Genomic DNA, 15,270 nt, shown 5'->3' on the forward strand with positions numbered 1-15,270 from the left:
CCATTTACTTACGTTAATATTGTCTAAAAATATCATAAAATCATATAATAGTGTACAAAACCATACACTCTGTGTTCTAACCCCCTTTTTCAATTAAATTTACTGTGTATCCCAGCCAATGAGACTCTTAGCAGTGAGATTACTGGAGTCCCTCTGCCAAAAAAGCTGCAGGATTGTAAAGACTCTGCCAGGAAATGGTCTCTTTGAACAGTAGGTGCTAAGTATGTGGTGAAGCTATTACATGTGAGCCAGGGAGGGCCATTTCTTGTACGGGTATTTGTCCAACAACCAATGCATCTACTTGAATTGTAGGTTGAGGTTTTGGTCTTTGAAAGAACAATATTTGCAGTCCTTGCATTAAAACAATTAATCACAATAGGAATTTCAGTACTACAGCAATGCAGCTACCTACACATATAAAATACTTATATATGCATATTGCCTGGAATCACAAATCAAACTAAATTAAAAGCACAGAGAAAGAAGATATACAAACCTGGCCATCTGAATCAAAAGCTAAGCAGGCAACTCCATGTGTGTGTGCATCCTTAAGAACAGAAACAGTCTGTACACGGTAGGAATCCCAGATGCAGATGTAAGGGTCCTTTCCAACCTGCCCTGTAGCTACTAAAGTTTTATCTGGGTGAACTGCAAGACTGAAACAGAATACAATTTAAGTTACAATACACTTTCTCAATCAGTAAAACAGTATAAAATGCAAAAATGAAACTAAAACTTAATTTTTCTTAGTTCTCAAAAACCATCTCCATCTTTATTATATAAAGACCATATAAACCATATAGACCATTTTCTCCAGTCTCCCTTTACATTCCCAGGCACACATCTAGGTCTTTATATAAAAAAAAATCTTTATTATATAAATATATTGAATTACCGTATCAACTGTCTTCAAAACTCAGTCTATCCCATTATCTACTTATATCTTAAAATAATATGTTTGAGATTGACATGGTGACTGCAGAATACAATTTATCATGCAATAATGTTTTAACTACACATTTTAAGGAAAATGTAACCAGAAATTTTTTACATGGGTTTTTATCTTAGTCTTTTATGGCTTTATGAAGTCAGTGGGTGATTTTCAAAAATTTATTCCACTTCTACACATTAGCTTAAATATTCTGAAATATGGATGAGCAGCTGAATAAATAATATTTTTCACAATTTACATTCAAGATATCCTCTCATAATTACAAGTTTAAAAATGGACTTAGAGGATACAAAAACAAACTTTCTCCTGTATTTGAAGAACAATATTTGTTCTATTGAGAGGCAATGGGCACAAACTGAAGCACAGGAAGCTCCAGCTGAATATGAGAGGGCACTTCTTTACTGTGAGGGTGACAGAGCACTGGAACAGGTTGCCCAGAGAGGTTGTGGAGTCTCCTTCCACAAAAGGAGATACGCAAAACCTGCCTGGATGCCAACCTGCGCAACGTGCTCTAGGTGATCCTGCTTGACAGGGGGGGTGGACTAGATGATCTTCAGATATCCCTTCCAACCTCGTCCATTCTGTGAATCTGTGATTCTGTATTTTAAGATATCCTTTTAGTTACTGCCACCCAAGGAGAGGTAAAATTTACTGTACCTTTGTGAGTTCACTTCATTTTTCTCTAACAGCCAATTAGAAATAGCACCGAAACTGCACAAAAGCCTCTGCGTCAAGCATCATTTCTATTACTTAAGCCCAAGAAAGGTGGCAGTGTTTAAAAAACTGTTTCCTGGTTGTCAGTGATCAACTCCACTGGTGTTCAGTACAATTGCTTGACCAGCTCTATATTACATATTTATTAAACACAAGCCTCTCAACTTTTTTGTTTTCTGTAGTATTTGTGCACAGACATGTTACTACAAGCTGCTCTAACGCCGGTTCTATTAGCAGAATCAAAATACATCTCCATGCACATTCCTTCAGATACGGAAATCTCCACCAGTCAGCCCACAGTATCTTTCTCACTCCCATGCCTAATTGTGAACTTCAATATTTACTTCCATCCTGAGCTGGGAGATTTTCTCTTAGATGTCAAATATTCTGGAACCATGTAGTAACATCATGTAAAAAAGAAATATATATATATCTTCCTCGTCACACACAACAGATTTTCATTGTAACACAAAAAGACAGAAGGCCGCCACTTAGCAAACTTCATCCCACGTTAACAAAAGAGTAATGCATGCTATCAGTAGTGACAAAGTACCAGAAACTACTCTTCGCAATTATTCTGAGCTATTGTCAGTCTATCCTTCAACCCTTAAAATATTCTCTTTGACAAAGCCCAAAGGATCTAGTTTGAAAATCTAGCCTGGGGATGTTAATAATAAAAAACTCTCCCTAAGGTAATAGGAATACAAAGACAGTTTTACACTGTTATTCAGGAAACAAATTAGAACAATGTCTGAATATGTGAGCTACAGATGGAATTATGAAAAAATATTCTATAAATAAATTGGCATTCAACAGATGGCTTAGGGCAGCTATTTTTTTCTATTCCAGTAGCAGATAATACTAATTACGGAGAAGATTCATTAAAAAAAAAAAAAAAAACTTAAGGATATTTCAAAAACATATGTACTCATTTTTTCATGTTAAAGAACAATTCATGCAAAAAGTACGCGTATAGCATAATGTCCAATAAAACAATTTTATCTTCTCCTGCACTTGCTCATTTCTCCTTTTCTTCCTAGGCTTGGATTCTACGTTTCACTGTGTCAACTAGTTCACTAGGGGAATAAAGGATGACTCCACCATATTTAAGTTCTGATACTTATAATTCAGTTAGATTACTTTTCTGCAATGATAAAAATAAAAACCAGATGGAAAAGATTAATTGAACTAATCTATCTCACTGTTAGAACAGAATTGCAGCTTAATTACATCTACCACCGTTTTGTACAGTTTGGCTTCCACATACTAAAACTTCCTGTCTTACGTTTGGTATTTCTGTTCCTGGATATGAACAACAACACATTCCCTACAACCTAAATACGTCCATACCAAACATATCTGTTATTTGCTTTATCCTTTTTGATGCATGAAGTCAACTAATGGTGCATCTAAAATTAGGACCCAATATCAGCTTTTGGCACCTAAATACATAGCCTGATTTTTCGGAACTGCTAAGGACATTCCTTTCCCGCTCACAGCCTTGACAATGCACTACAACTGCCTACGTTCAGTCTGGCTGTTAGATAACCAAGCGTTCTTTTTTGGCAGACAGAACAGTGGATTATGGAGTAAGGAAATGGAGTCTAATTTCAAGAACAAATCTTGGTGACTGAGTAACTGTATATATGAATTCCACGGTTGTTGCAAATTAAAATACAAAACCCGTATGTGCAAGTATTTAATTTATTTTCTCTTCCTACCTCCAGATCATAAGATTTCCTGCTGGCACAGGTTCTGTGCCCTTCTACACCTTTTAAAATTGAGTATAGACCTCACTCTTCTGTTTCCAACTGACAGGTGCATTTCTTCCACCTTTCTAAGCAAACATCCTATCTTATATTTAAACCATTTATAGTGAAGCCACATCACTACTTGCACCACTGGAAAGTACTGAAATACTATGAAAATTAGTGCAAGATAAAAATATGATTAGAACAGATTATGTATTTAAACAACTGCCAATTATGGTACAGAAAAACACTGTTAAGGAATTATTTCCTGTTCTTTCCAACAGGCAGAAGAGCTAGAAACAGAATAGGCTTTATTACACAACCAGACAGTTTTCTGCAAGCCACGGGCAATAGGCCTGCAGATACCTGTTTGAGATGCATTAGTGTAAGTCAGAGTGACTGCAGCACGGGCAGTGCCGTCACAGACCAGGGCATAGTCCCTCCCACAGGACCTAAGCACGGTGCACAGAACAAATTTCAGATGAAAAATTCTCCCTACTTTCCAGGTTTGTGTGAAAAGGAAGTTGACTTTGTCTTGCCTTATGGGCAGTTCTTCCACCCCACACAAAGAGCTAAGGCAGAACATAGGCAGGGCAAGAGTACCAGTTACTGCTGCTGGTACGACTGGCCGGTGGCAGCAGTCACTTCCCCACACATCTCAACCTTCTCTCTGTGGGAACAGTAACAGGAACAGATGCACGTGTAGGGTACAAGGCAGAGATGACTGCTTGGGAAGTGCATGTTCCCCTCCTCCCAGAGAAGGCAAAGAAAGCAAGGAGCTTTCTGGCAGTCTGCTCCTCTGAGCAGCTGAACGCTTTTGTGGATACATAAAGCTAACTGAATTCCCAAAGCACTCTGATGTGTTTGCAACAAGAGATTTTTCATAAAAGCACCGTAATAGGCATTTTTTTTAACCAAACAATCCATTTAAGAAGAACCAATGAACTTTACATAGTATCTTAACATTACACCTTATTAATAAAACGATCTATAAGGAAAAAGAGATTTTGGGGACCATTTTCTTTTCCTTCACTTCCAAGATCAATGATTACAAATCTAGCATCCAAGGCTGGAACCCTGTTAAATTACAATAATTAAAGATGCCAGTCATGTGTTCCAACAGAGTCTGATAAAATGCTTTACAAAAGTCATTAGTGGATCCATCTGGTCTGAGGGCCTTGCCAGATGGTAAACTCTTCCTACCTCCGCAATTTCTGTTGCAACAATATCCTGCTCCAAGGTTTTCTTTTTCTTTTATACCCACATTAGAATTTCAAGGGATTGGATGTATTTGCTTCTTGTCTATAATGTATTTTTGTTTGTTTCCTGTAACAGTTTCTATAGATTTATATACATATAATACAGATCTTCAGTTTAAAACTCAGAAATAGAAAAGTTTATGGAAAACGAACCACTTCAACATCTTTACATTGAATATTAAATTGTAATTTTTGCATTTAAATTGTTCCCAAACCACCAATAAAGCCATTTTTTCCTTCATCAAATACATAGTCAAGGAATCAGAGAATTACAGACACTAGAAACAAAGAATGACTGGGAAGAACAAAAAGGGGATGAGAGAATTGATTGACCACAGTTAAGGAAGAGATGCTTCAGAAAGAGGAGGTTCAGAATGCATTTGACGTTCTTTCAGTACCTCAAAGGTAGTTACAGAGAAGCTGGAGGTACAGTTTTCATGAGGATGGATGGTGAGAGGAAATAAAGCAAGCGACACAAGTCGCTTCATGGAAGATTCTGTCCGGATATAAGAAAAACACTCTTCACTGTGGGAAGAATTAAACATTGGGGCAGGGTGCCTAGAGAAGTGATAGAATCTCCCTTGCTGGAAATGATTCCTTAGTTTGACAGGACCCTGGATAACCTAGTCTAAGGCTGTGCTCTCAAAAGAAAGTTGGACTGGATGATCTCTGGAGGCCCCTTCCAAACCAGACTTTTCTATGATTCTACATACCAAAATACATCAAAAGTCTGAAGTAATCAAAGTAAAAATGCATTTTGGCTCACAGCAGTTTACTTGCATTAGCTAACTGATCCTTGATGCTGCAAGAAGAAAGCTACTCCTGTTATCTTTAATACACACATATGAAATTGATAGGCTCATTGAGATCTTGAAACAGGTGTATCAGACAACAGACAGAAGTCTAAAGCTCACTATATCCTGTGTCTTTTAATTAATTATTACAAACCTCGTCAGGTAGTCAAAACACTTTTTCACTGAAGCAGCCAAAGGATTAACATTTGCTTTTACTGTTGTGAACATATAATTTTTACTATTTATGAATGCCGTATTAAATTGAATCTCTTTATAACCATCCTATTAACTGTTCCTTGACTAACATGGATCAAGCAAATACACTTTTTAGACAAATTACAACTACTTTCCAGAATGTCTCACCTAACAAACAAGAATTGATTTTGGAAAGATGGTTAGCTTTGTCACCCATCTCTCGATAACGCAATCCATTCTCATTGCTAGGGCTTTTTTGCACCTTAAAGCAGCCTGCTAACTTGACGCTATTCTAAAATAAATCTAGATAGACAGACCATTATAAATAATTCTCTACTCCAAACTCATCCTATTTTAAAATTGGAATAATTTGCATGTTCAGACAAACCTTTAGAGAATTATGCAGTTTTATATTAACACAATGCTACACAATGTAGAATGTGAGGTAAATTTAAATCAAATTCCCTAGCAATACAGATATTGTCTGTATATGATTAATTTGCAAATAAATGAAAGAGTTGATACTTTCTTGCTCAAAGTCTGATACAAAATCTACAGCTTTCCAGAACAGAGAACATAGTGTTTTTTCCTCAGAATTTAGGTCAAACTTCTTTGGAAGTACTCAGGGCACTGACTGTGCTATGCTTGAACAATGGACACATAAATAACAGAACCATTTTATTAAGACTATTTCTCCATAGTAAAAACATCTCTGATTTTTTTTTTTCCAAAATGCTTCAAGAAGCTCCAAGCCTATCCTGAAATAGGCCATTACGTGCCAGTAGGTATTTTCTTCTCGGTTGCCTCCTTCTGCTCCGCACTGTTAGCTCTCAGTGCAGAATGAAGTGACACTTTCAAGATCCTGACAGGCCAGCAGGCATGTCTGAAGACCACGGATCTCTTCAGCTTCATTCTACTGCTCATACAACGCTAAGGACAGAGCTGCTTTCACATGTCAGCAAAGAAAACTAACACTCTTCCTGGAATTCCTCATTTCACAGGAAAAAATTTGTTTCTCTCCACAGCTGTGGGGCCAAAAGGGGGGTCTGTAATTCACTGTACAGACAGACCAGTATTATCGGAAAAATAAGGCAAGATGCAGCCTGACCCCTATTACTGAACACAACACAAAACATAACCAAGCCCAATTAAAAGGAGCAATGGAAGACCAGCAGTTAAGTGAAAGCAAACGTGGTGACCTGCAGGACCATGAGAACAACAGGAAGGAAAGGGAAGCCAGGAAAAAAGAAGTGGAACAAGTGAAGAACAAAGCAACCTGCATACACCACACTAGATCATGCTGGGGGAAAAAAAAATAGTAAGAAAAGTTTGGAGGAATTTGATGGCCTCAGTCTGCATATAATCGTATAGTCTCCTAAGTTAATTCTGAAACTCAAACAACATAACTATCACTCAATGATAATCAACCTCTTGATAATGAAGGAGATTGCTACTCATACACAAGCACAGCTTGTGACTTTTTGCCCTTTAAGTGCAAGCTTGAGAACCCTGGGTGCAGAAAAGAGCTGGCTGGCAGATCCCACACCGCACATGCAATTCTGTACGTCAGGTACCACTGCACAAGTGACAGGGGCTATGTGAGTGTATGGCACGTGTATGAAGCAAGGTTCACTGTGAGAAAAGGGACCGCAGAGATCTGGTAGCTCTGATACACCGAGCCTGCGTGTGTATGTGCATTTATAAGTATGTATAATACAATTAATGCACACACATTCAATTTAATTACTTTTTACACATGTGAAAGTATAGCTGTAGTAATACTTTGAAATACACAAAATATTGCCACCTACTTGTTGCAAACAACAGAGGTACAGAACTTACTTGTTCTGAAAAAATATGAATGTTCATGGAAACACCTCTGAGTAAGGACAGTGACAGAACTTTAATTCACTGCCTTGTTTTTTATAAGGTAATAATTTGCCCATTCAGAACCCAGAGGAGCAAATGCATACAGAAACATGCATTTAAGACCATCTGGCAAATAACTTATATTTTAGGTCTAAGTACTTACTAACTATTTTACTGCTTGCTTTCCCCTTTCATATTCCACGTGTAGGAAGAAGAGTGATACAGTTAGCTGTTCTAGCATTTATTCATAACTCTGCACTGGCTTCCTACCTAGAGCAAGTCATTGCAGGCTAACTTTCTCAACAACAGAGAATCTGTTTCTGAATCTGGGGGCCTGCCTCAGACAGTGACCATCTGCTTGTCAGAGGAAGCGAACACATACATTTTTGAATGAAGTCAACACAGACTGTGATTGAAAATCCCTATGTTGGTTTGGCATTCCGAATAGGTCCTGGCCACAAACTGAGCCTAAGTGTAATCACTTACAGGGAAGACAGAAAGAACAACTGGTGTTGCTAAAGGTGTTTGAAGCACACTCATTAATAGCCTTTGGTACGCTAAGGATACTGAAAGTGTCCTGGAAACACAAGGGGCTTTTTGACATAGATGTTATTTCTGACTTTTTCCAGAACTAGCATGGGGTGTAACAGTGTCAGCATCTTGCAAAGTTATAGCCATTCCTGCAACTCTAGAAGTACTCCTCTCTGTCCTCAGGCAATTACTGCTGACCAGTTCTGGGCCATTGTTTGTTACTTGAGCCTACAGAGTTATCCCACCACATTTCAGTAAAGTCTGCTTGGCTGCTCAGAGCTTATTAGAAGCCTTGGCAGATCAGGCCCATGAGGTGGGGTACATAACCTTGCTGAACACATGGATTGTGGTTGCAGCACAGAGCTGCAGCAGGTTCATAGAGTCAGGTCAGACTTAAAGATTAGTTTTGATCAAGTGATTAAAATCTCCCCCCAGTAACAGAAGTGAAAAGAAGCAAGAAAAAAATCTCTTAAAATGTAATTGTTACTTTTTTTAGCAAAAATGTTCTGCACTTTGAGGCCAGCTGTGATTTACAGTCCTATGCATCTGTACAGACAGAAAAAATGGCAGATTTAATAAAAGGGAATGGCACTGCAGCACAGTCCTGCAGCACCATGGCTCCTCACCACACATGGCTGCAGTAGCAAAAAGGTAATATGGTTCTCTGATGGCATATTTATTTTGTACATATCTCACAAGTATTTTTCAGCTCCAAGTTTCTGCCAGTGAAAGGAAGTCTTAGGAGATTTTATCCAAAGCACGTTTAATAAAGGTCATTGAAAGGTAAGTATAAATAACTGTTGATGTGCTCATGAATTGTGTTTTTTGAACAAGTGATCTGGGAAAAATATGCAGTATTGCTTATTAGCTGCAGTAGACCAGACACATGCTACTGTATAATTCTCAAATTACACTACCATATACCATTTTCCTCCTTCAGCTTTCACATGCATGCACAGAGTTTCCATTTGAGTGTAATTATATTTGCATTCATGCTTATTATTTCAGCATTCCGAAAATATCTGAAAATAACCCCCCAAATGACAAAAGTATAAGAGTGCTGGAAATTTTCATGTGTAACATGGTATGACTATTTTTTCCAGGGAAGAGCTAAAGATAACGGAAATAGAGGGTCTTGGCCTGGATTAAGAGAAGGGCAGAGATGCTGCTAGACAATCACGAGATGACTAAAACTGCACAGGTGTGTGTGGTTTGGCTAAAACAGCTACTGCACTTTTTCTGGTCTAAAATAAAACCTTTTTTGGGGGGGTTGTTGTTGGGTTGTTTATTTTGTGTGTGTTTTGGTTGTTTGCTTGTTTCTGTAGAAACAGCAAGAGAAGCTATCAAAATTATAAATTAGAAATGAGAAGGAATATTTTTTTCAGATAATTGAAGGATTTCTGGACAACCCCTTGCTGCAGCGTTTCGTTCTTTGCTCTACTTGAAAGTTATGGATATATAAGTGTGAAAATCATAGCAACCACAGCAAAATTAGACATAACATTAAGACTGAAAAGACTCTGGCCAAAAGACATGAAAATAAATACCAAAGACAGATACACATGGCACTTTTTGATATAAATATTGCAATTTTTCAAAATTGGTAAGATGAAGCTGAAACAATCAGTTGTAAAGGAAAACCTTCACATTCATCTGTTATTCATAATTTTAAGGTCAGTCTGAATCCTCTGACTGCAAATACAATTTATACTTCAGATAAAATATGTAACTGAAGAAATTATGACCACTGTCGCATGTTGTGGCCTCCTTTATTTCCTGTGTTCACCTTATTTCAGTTTGACTCTGCTCAAATACCAGATTCAAAGTGCAGCCAAAGCAGATGACACCAACTGCACAGTGCTGCTAGCAATCAAACTTCCTATTTTTCTGATTTCATCACACTCTGGAGCTGAAAAGACTAAAAATGGACTGAACGTAGCTGTGCCTTTTCTCCCAAAAGTATGGATGTGAACGTAATTCAGGCAAAGATTAAGCCAGTCAGCTCTAAAACTGGTGGTCACAATGAACAGTAAATATCTGTGCACTAATTAATTGCCCAAAGCATGATGATGTCAATCAAGTTGCACTATAGTTGCTACAGATGGGTCCTATGCTTGACAGCACAGCTGAAGGTATTCTTTCCGGAGGCTGATTCAGTAATTAACTGCTTTGGGATTTCCTGGATCTATTCTACTTTCTGTATAGCTAGCAGTCATCAGGGAATATAGCTGTAACTATGCAGATCACTCAAGACACAATCCAAGTCAAAACATTTGCAGATACATCTGAGAAAGAGGAGAGAGGAAATCAGAAGAAAACCTCGGGAACAGGACAGACAATACACAGCGCTAACAAAAAGAGGGATCAAGAGGGAGCTACAATATGAATAAAACATTGGAGAAGACAAAAAGAAGACACAATAAGCAAGAAAGCCCAGAGAAGAATGGTCAAGGAGAAATATAGAGAACAAGGAAAAAAAAAAAGTCACTCTCATAACTTTTCTGGATCACTCCCACTTTAATTTTTAGTTTAACAGATTTCATCTTGTTGAAAATCCCTGGGTATATTCACATCTATGACAAGTTGCGTGAACTGACAGAACTCACAGGATCTTGTTTAAAAATTCACACAGGGATTTTATATATATATATATTTGCATATGCTTGCCTCCAACTGATTAGCAGAGATCAGGATTTTCCACCCAGGAAAAGTGTTTTTATTTCATGTGCAATAAGTTACATTACTGCTGTTTCCTACTCAGGCATTCTACTCATGATAAATCTGTCACACAACATTTTGAGTTTAAGCACTTTAATAGAAAGAAGTAGGGAAGAATGAGATGTTGACTCAATATTATGTCAAGTGAACAAAGGCCGAGCTGCATTTGATCAGTTGGAAGCAGATGATAACTCTTTTTTATGAGGAAAGAAGTCTACAATACACGTCTACAGAAATGATAAATGTGGTAATACTAAGTGTGGCTGAAGGAAAACATTAATTTTAGCTGCCCTAGACTATGTGGAGCTTTCAGTGCTACTGAAAAGGCTTTCCTTTCCTTTGCATACAGCCAACTGACATTTCTTGTGACCTCACAGATACGCAAAGGCAAGACCACCAATCTCATTACTTTTCAAAAACATGGTATGGTACAACAAATAATAATCAGATCACACTGAGGGAGATAAAATAATTCTCCTGTGGTGGACAAGGGATTAGATTTAGGTTTACTTCTGTACTTTCTGAATGACAACAGTTCACGTTCTGTGGCCAGTTGAACCTCCACATGCTAATGGACTTCTAGGTATAATAAATAGCAGAATCTTGCACAGTACATGGGAATTAGATGTATCTACATTAGCCAACACACGCAAAAAAGCTGTTAATCTTTACTGCTTGTGCTGTATTGGAAGACGTAACAAATGGAGTGATGCATTGGTTATATATATGGAATATACTCTAGTTTTAGGACTTCTGGTAGCAATAGAACTGTCAACCATAACTCAGCATGGTTAGGTGTCTGAGGTTGGCTATGCTCTTCTTTAATTCTGATCTCTCTTTCCACTTGGCCTAAGCAGAGACATGTCACTCCCTAAGAACTGTAAGGAGGACAAAACTGTTTATGCTGTTTCGTAGTAATCAGCTGAAAGCTCATGCTCTCTTGGGTTTTCAAAGAGGCTATCTTTCCCTATACTTCAGGGGTTGAAAAATAACAGAAATGAGAATGCAAGTCTAGTATAATTGTACAGAAATTCTGCTCCTGTTTGGTGTGCTGAAGCGCGTATTGACAAAGATTACATTGAAGCTGAGAACATAGCAGAACATATAGAAATTACATTTAACATTAAATTAGGTCTATCACCTAAATTTCTAGTTACAATACATCAGTCACAAGGTCAGAAGTATCGGTTTTATGAGTACTCGTTAGGCTTCTGAAATTCTATTTCACCAGCTAGTTGTGTACAACACAAATACAAACACTATTCTTAAAAGACTTGAAGACTACCTTTAATACATACATATTCTAATTCTATGTTCCTTTTTCCAAGCAAATCAAATTTAAGAAGCTTTTATACAATAAACCATGAAATTTTTTTTGGGAAGTGCATTTACTAAAATGGATGTGACATTTGTTAGCTTATTTTGTCTGAAACAACCTGAAGATTATAAGTATCAAGTGTCTATTGTGTATGAGATTACATAAAGATTCTGTACCTCAGTTACCAATTACCACAAGATTTTCAAGATGTTGCTAGAGCACATCTAACAGTACACTTACATGCTAAACTTCCTACATTACAGAATTTACCTAGTTACACAGAGCCTATTCTAACTGCTACAGATGAAAGGCATATCACTCAGCAATAGACTATTAATATACAAATAGCAGACAAATACCACTTTTCATTTAAAATAATAATAATTAAAGATTAAAAAGAAAGCCTTGGTTTTACCACACTGTTATACTTCCAGTGACGAAGCTTCCAGCATCATAGTAAAAACCAACCAAACAGTTCACCAACAACATATCAATACTTGAGATATAAAATCTAGAAAGGTAAGCACTAGAATACCAAAAAAACAAATTTAGAAATTAACGTCAGCATTTCCCCTGCTTACCTTTAGCCTTCTCTCCTTTCTAGCACAGGTTCTATGAGTCATTGCAACTCAGCTGATTTCAACCACTGCTGATTTGAAACAAGCTAAGTGGAATGTTGTTTGTAACTGCAACGTGGGCAATAAAATGAACTAATAGGTAGGGAAAGATCATACCTTTAAACTAATAAAAATACTAAAAGATTTGAGGAATTAATTTTCAATTTCTTCAACAAACAAAACTGGAAAATAAGGTACTTTTTGTTGTTGTTTGGAAAAGCATAAATAAGTTTAATGAGTGCTTACCAAGTCTCTTGAGCAGCTTCTCTGAGTCCAATCTAACAAAAAAAATTTGCATCTAACCCCCTATTTCTTTCCCATCCCTCTTCCAGCTGATCCAGATTTGTTACAAACTGACAAACCTGGCAAATCCAGGTACAGGTATTTTAATTGCCCATTCCTATTTACAACATCTGATTTCCTTTTTTTTTTTTTCAAGTTCTGCAGGTTAACTAGAGGTGAAAGACTCCTCTAAAGAAAAATGTATGCTTAACTGGTGTTAGATCACTGAAAATCCTCACAGAATTGAGCTGTTTTTATCAGAAAAAAGGTAAAGATCACATCCACATTAATTTGATAGCACAGAATTGATTCCACAGACTAGGTCTTTGGAATCTGTGTCTAAGACACATTTTACAAAGTATCTCATGTAGTTCAGGTGTTCACTTGGCTGTTATCAAGTGGGTGTTTTCAAATGTCTAAGGAAAGGTAGCTCATTTTGAAGCTTTATACTGAATTAAAGTCATTACTTAATCAAAGGATGCAATTTTAACAGAAATCTGTCTCATAGTGCTGCCTATAGTTATTTAAAATACTTCTGAAGCTCAGTTGTTCAAACTGAAGTTTTACAAGATTTCTCTCTCAGGGTCAGATGTGTTTTGCTCCACTTGTGAAAATGTGCCTGCATACATCCAGCTCATGTGCCTTAGAAAATGACCACCAAAGCATATCTGTTTGATCCTGGAATACGCTCTGAAGATCCTGTATGTGGGTAACAGGACTTCAGCTACCATTGCTCCTTCCATCTCCAAGTATTACACTGGATGCAGGAGCTGGGAATGGGGAGACTGGAGGTGAAAATATCTAATTTGATTTCTTGATTGTAGCAGCAACAGAAATCTATGCAACTACCCAGATTTCTATCTTCTCAGAACTTTGAAGTGAACACAATTTCTCCAACTGCACATTACTGCTACCAACTGGATGGAAGTTTACTATCAGAGGATGTATCTCACCTTCTAGCTGTTACTCACTTAAAGGCACTGTGAAGGTTAAAGGACTGTAGGTTAAGGGGCCTAAGTAAAAGATAACAAAACATATGTACAGTTAGCTCAGTGCCTCCCTCTTCATCATGATAAATAAATCACCCTTTCTTCCTAAGGGCAGCTTATATAAATATTTCCACTACAAAGAATGGCAGATACCAAACATATCTGCAAAAGGAAACCTAAAGTTACTTCTTCACAAACAGCAGATAAGTGGTGACTATAGACATTATAACTTCCAGCCTTTGTCAATTTGAGAACTGTAATTCAAAGTATTTCAATAAGCTGTCATTTTTCCAAATTTATTTCAGTCAAATTCTGCCAAGTTTTTGTAATGGTTGTATTTTTTATGATACTGGCTAACAAAAATCATCCTAACACATATTTTACTGAGAGACCCATGTTTCCTATTAAAACTACTAAAAATACTGAAAGAACTACATAAACACACTGAAAGCCCTTAAAAATCTTCCTACACTCAACACATAGAAATATTGCTGAATATCACTATGAAGTATGAAACTATTACCCTCTGCCATAGAGGTGTAAAACCCTAAAGATATGTGAATTAAACAAGTTTTTCTCACTTGTGTCTGGTGAAAGACAGAAATTCATATTGGTCATTTTTAGAATTTAAATAACTGTATATACAGGTTTAAAAAAAAAAAAAAAGAAAGCTTTTCCTGATTATCTCTCTTTCTTGGTTCATTGACTCTTTTTATGAGTTAGCATAATTGTACGATGCTTAATATTAAAATTTGTACAGTCACTAAAAAAAAGGTTTTAGTTTCTCCACTTTAAATTTCACTGTTGATATTTTCCTGTTATTATTGAGTATTTTCTCTAAGTCATTTACCATGATGTTATATAAGTACTTTTTATGCTTTCCTTTAAAAAATGAATGAATGAAACCAAGAAAAAAAAAGTAAATGGCTTTATTAGTTAGTCTGTACATCAAATTCACCCTAGCACAGCGGTCCACACAAAAGCAGATTGCCTGAGGAATGAGAAAGTCCATTTCAAAGTCAGTTTTATTACTCCATCAGCCCACCGTCTAACCAAGTAAAAGAAAAAAAATAGCTTCAAATGTAAATGTTAATACTAATTATAAAAGTCAAAGTAAAATCTTTCTTTGCTTTTGTGTCTTGGAGTCTCACAGAAGACCATATAAGCTCTATAAATGTATTTTTCATACTACTGTGGGCAGGAGCAGTGCTTTTGGATGAGAAACTAGTTCATCGGGACTTGAAAATCAAATGACTTCTTAGACATTTATGATATAAAATC

At 36.8% G+C, this 15,270-nt stretch overlaps 1 protein-coding gene and 1 long non-coding RNA gene across 8 annotated transcripts in view; one reads left to right on the forward strand and one right to left on the reverse strand.

Annotated features, from left to right (window-relative positions):
• EML6 (EMAP like 6) overlaps positions 1–15,270 on the reverse strand; it is a 136,338-nt gene that overhangs the window by 88,799 nt on the left and 32,269 nt on the right. For 4 of the 7 annotated variants that reach the window (XM_080587486.1, XM_080587484.1, XM_080587483.1 and 1 more), the window contains exon 2: positions 497–656. In XM_080587486.1, coding sequence (XP_080443612.1) covers positions 497–656 — 160 coding nt within the window. Of the gene's footprint in view, positions 1–496; positions 657–12,516; positions 12,655–12,682; positions 12,783–12,964; positions 13,591–15,270 lie in introns of those variants that run through there. The other 3 variants (XM_080587488.1, XM_080587487.1, XM_080587485.1) reach the window with 3 other exon arrangements.
• On the forward strand, positions 12,780–14,117 carry LOC308193193. The gene is made up of 3 exons (XR_013949456.1): positions 12,780–12,912; positions 13,158–13,268; positions 13,584–14,117. It is a non-coding gene; the product is annotated as an uncharacterized lncRNA (long non-coding RNA).

This window comes from Anser brachyrhynchus (assembly GCF_964034855.1).
Source record: "Anser brachyrhynchus genome assembly, chromosome: 3".
In the NCBI taxonomy this organism is placed as follows: Eukaryota; Metazoa; Chordata; class Aves; order Anseriformes; family Anatidae; genus Anser; species Anser brachyrhynchus.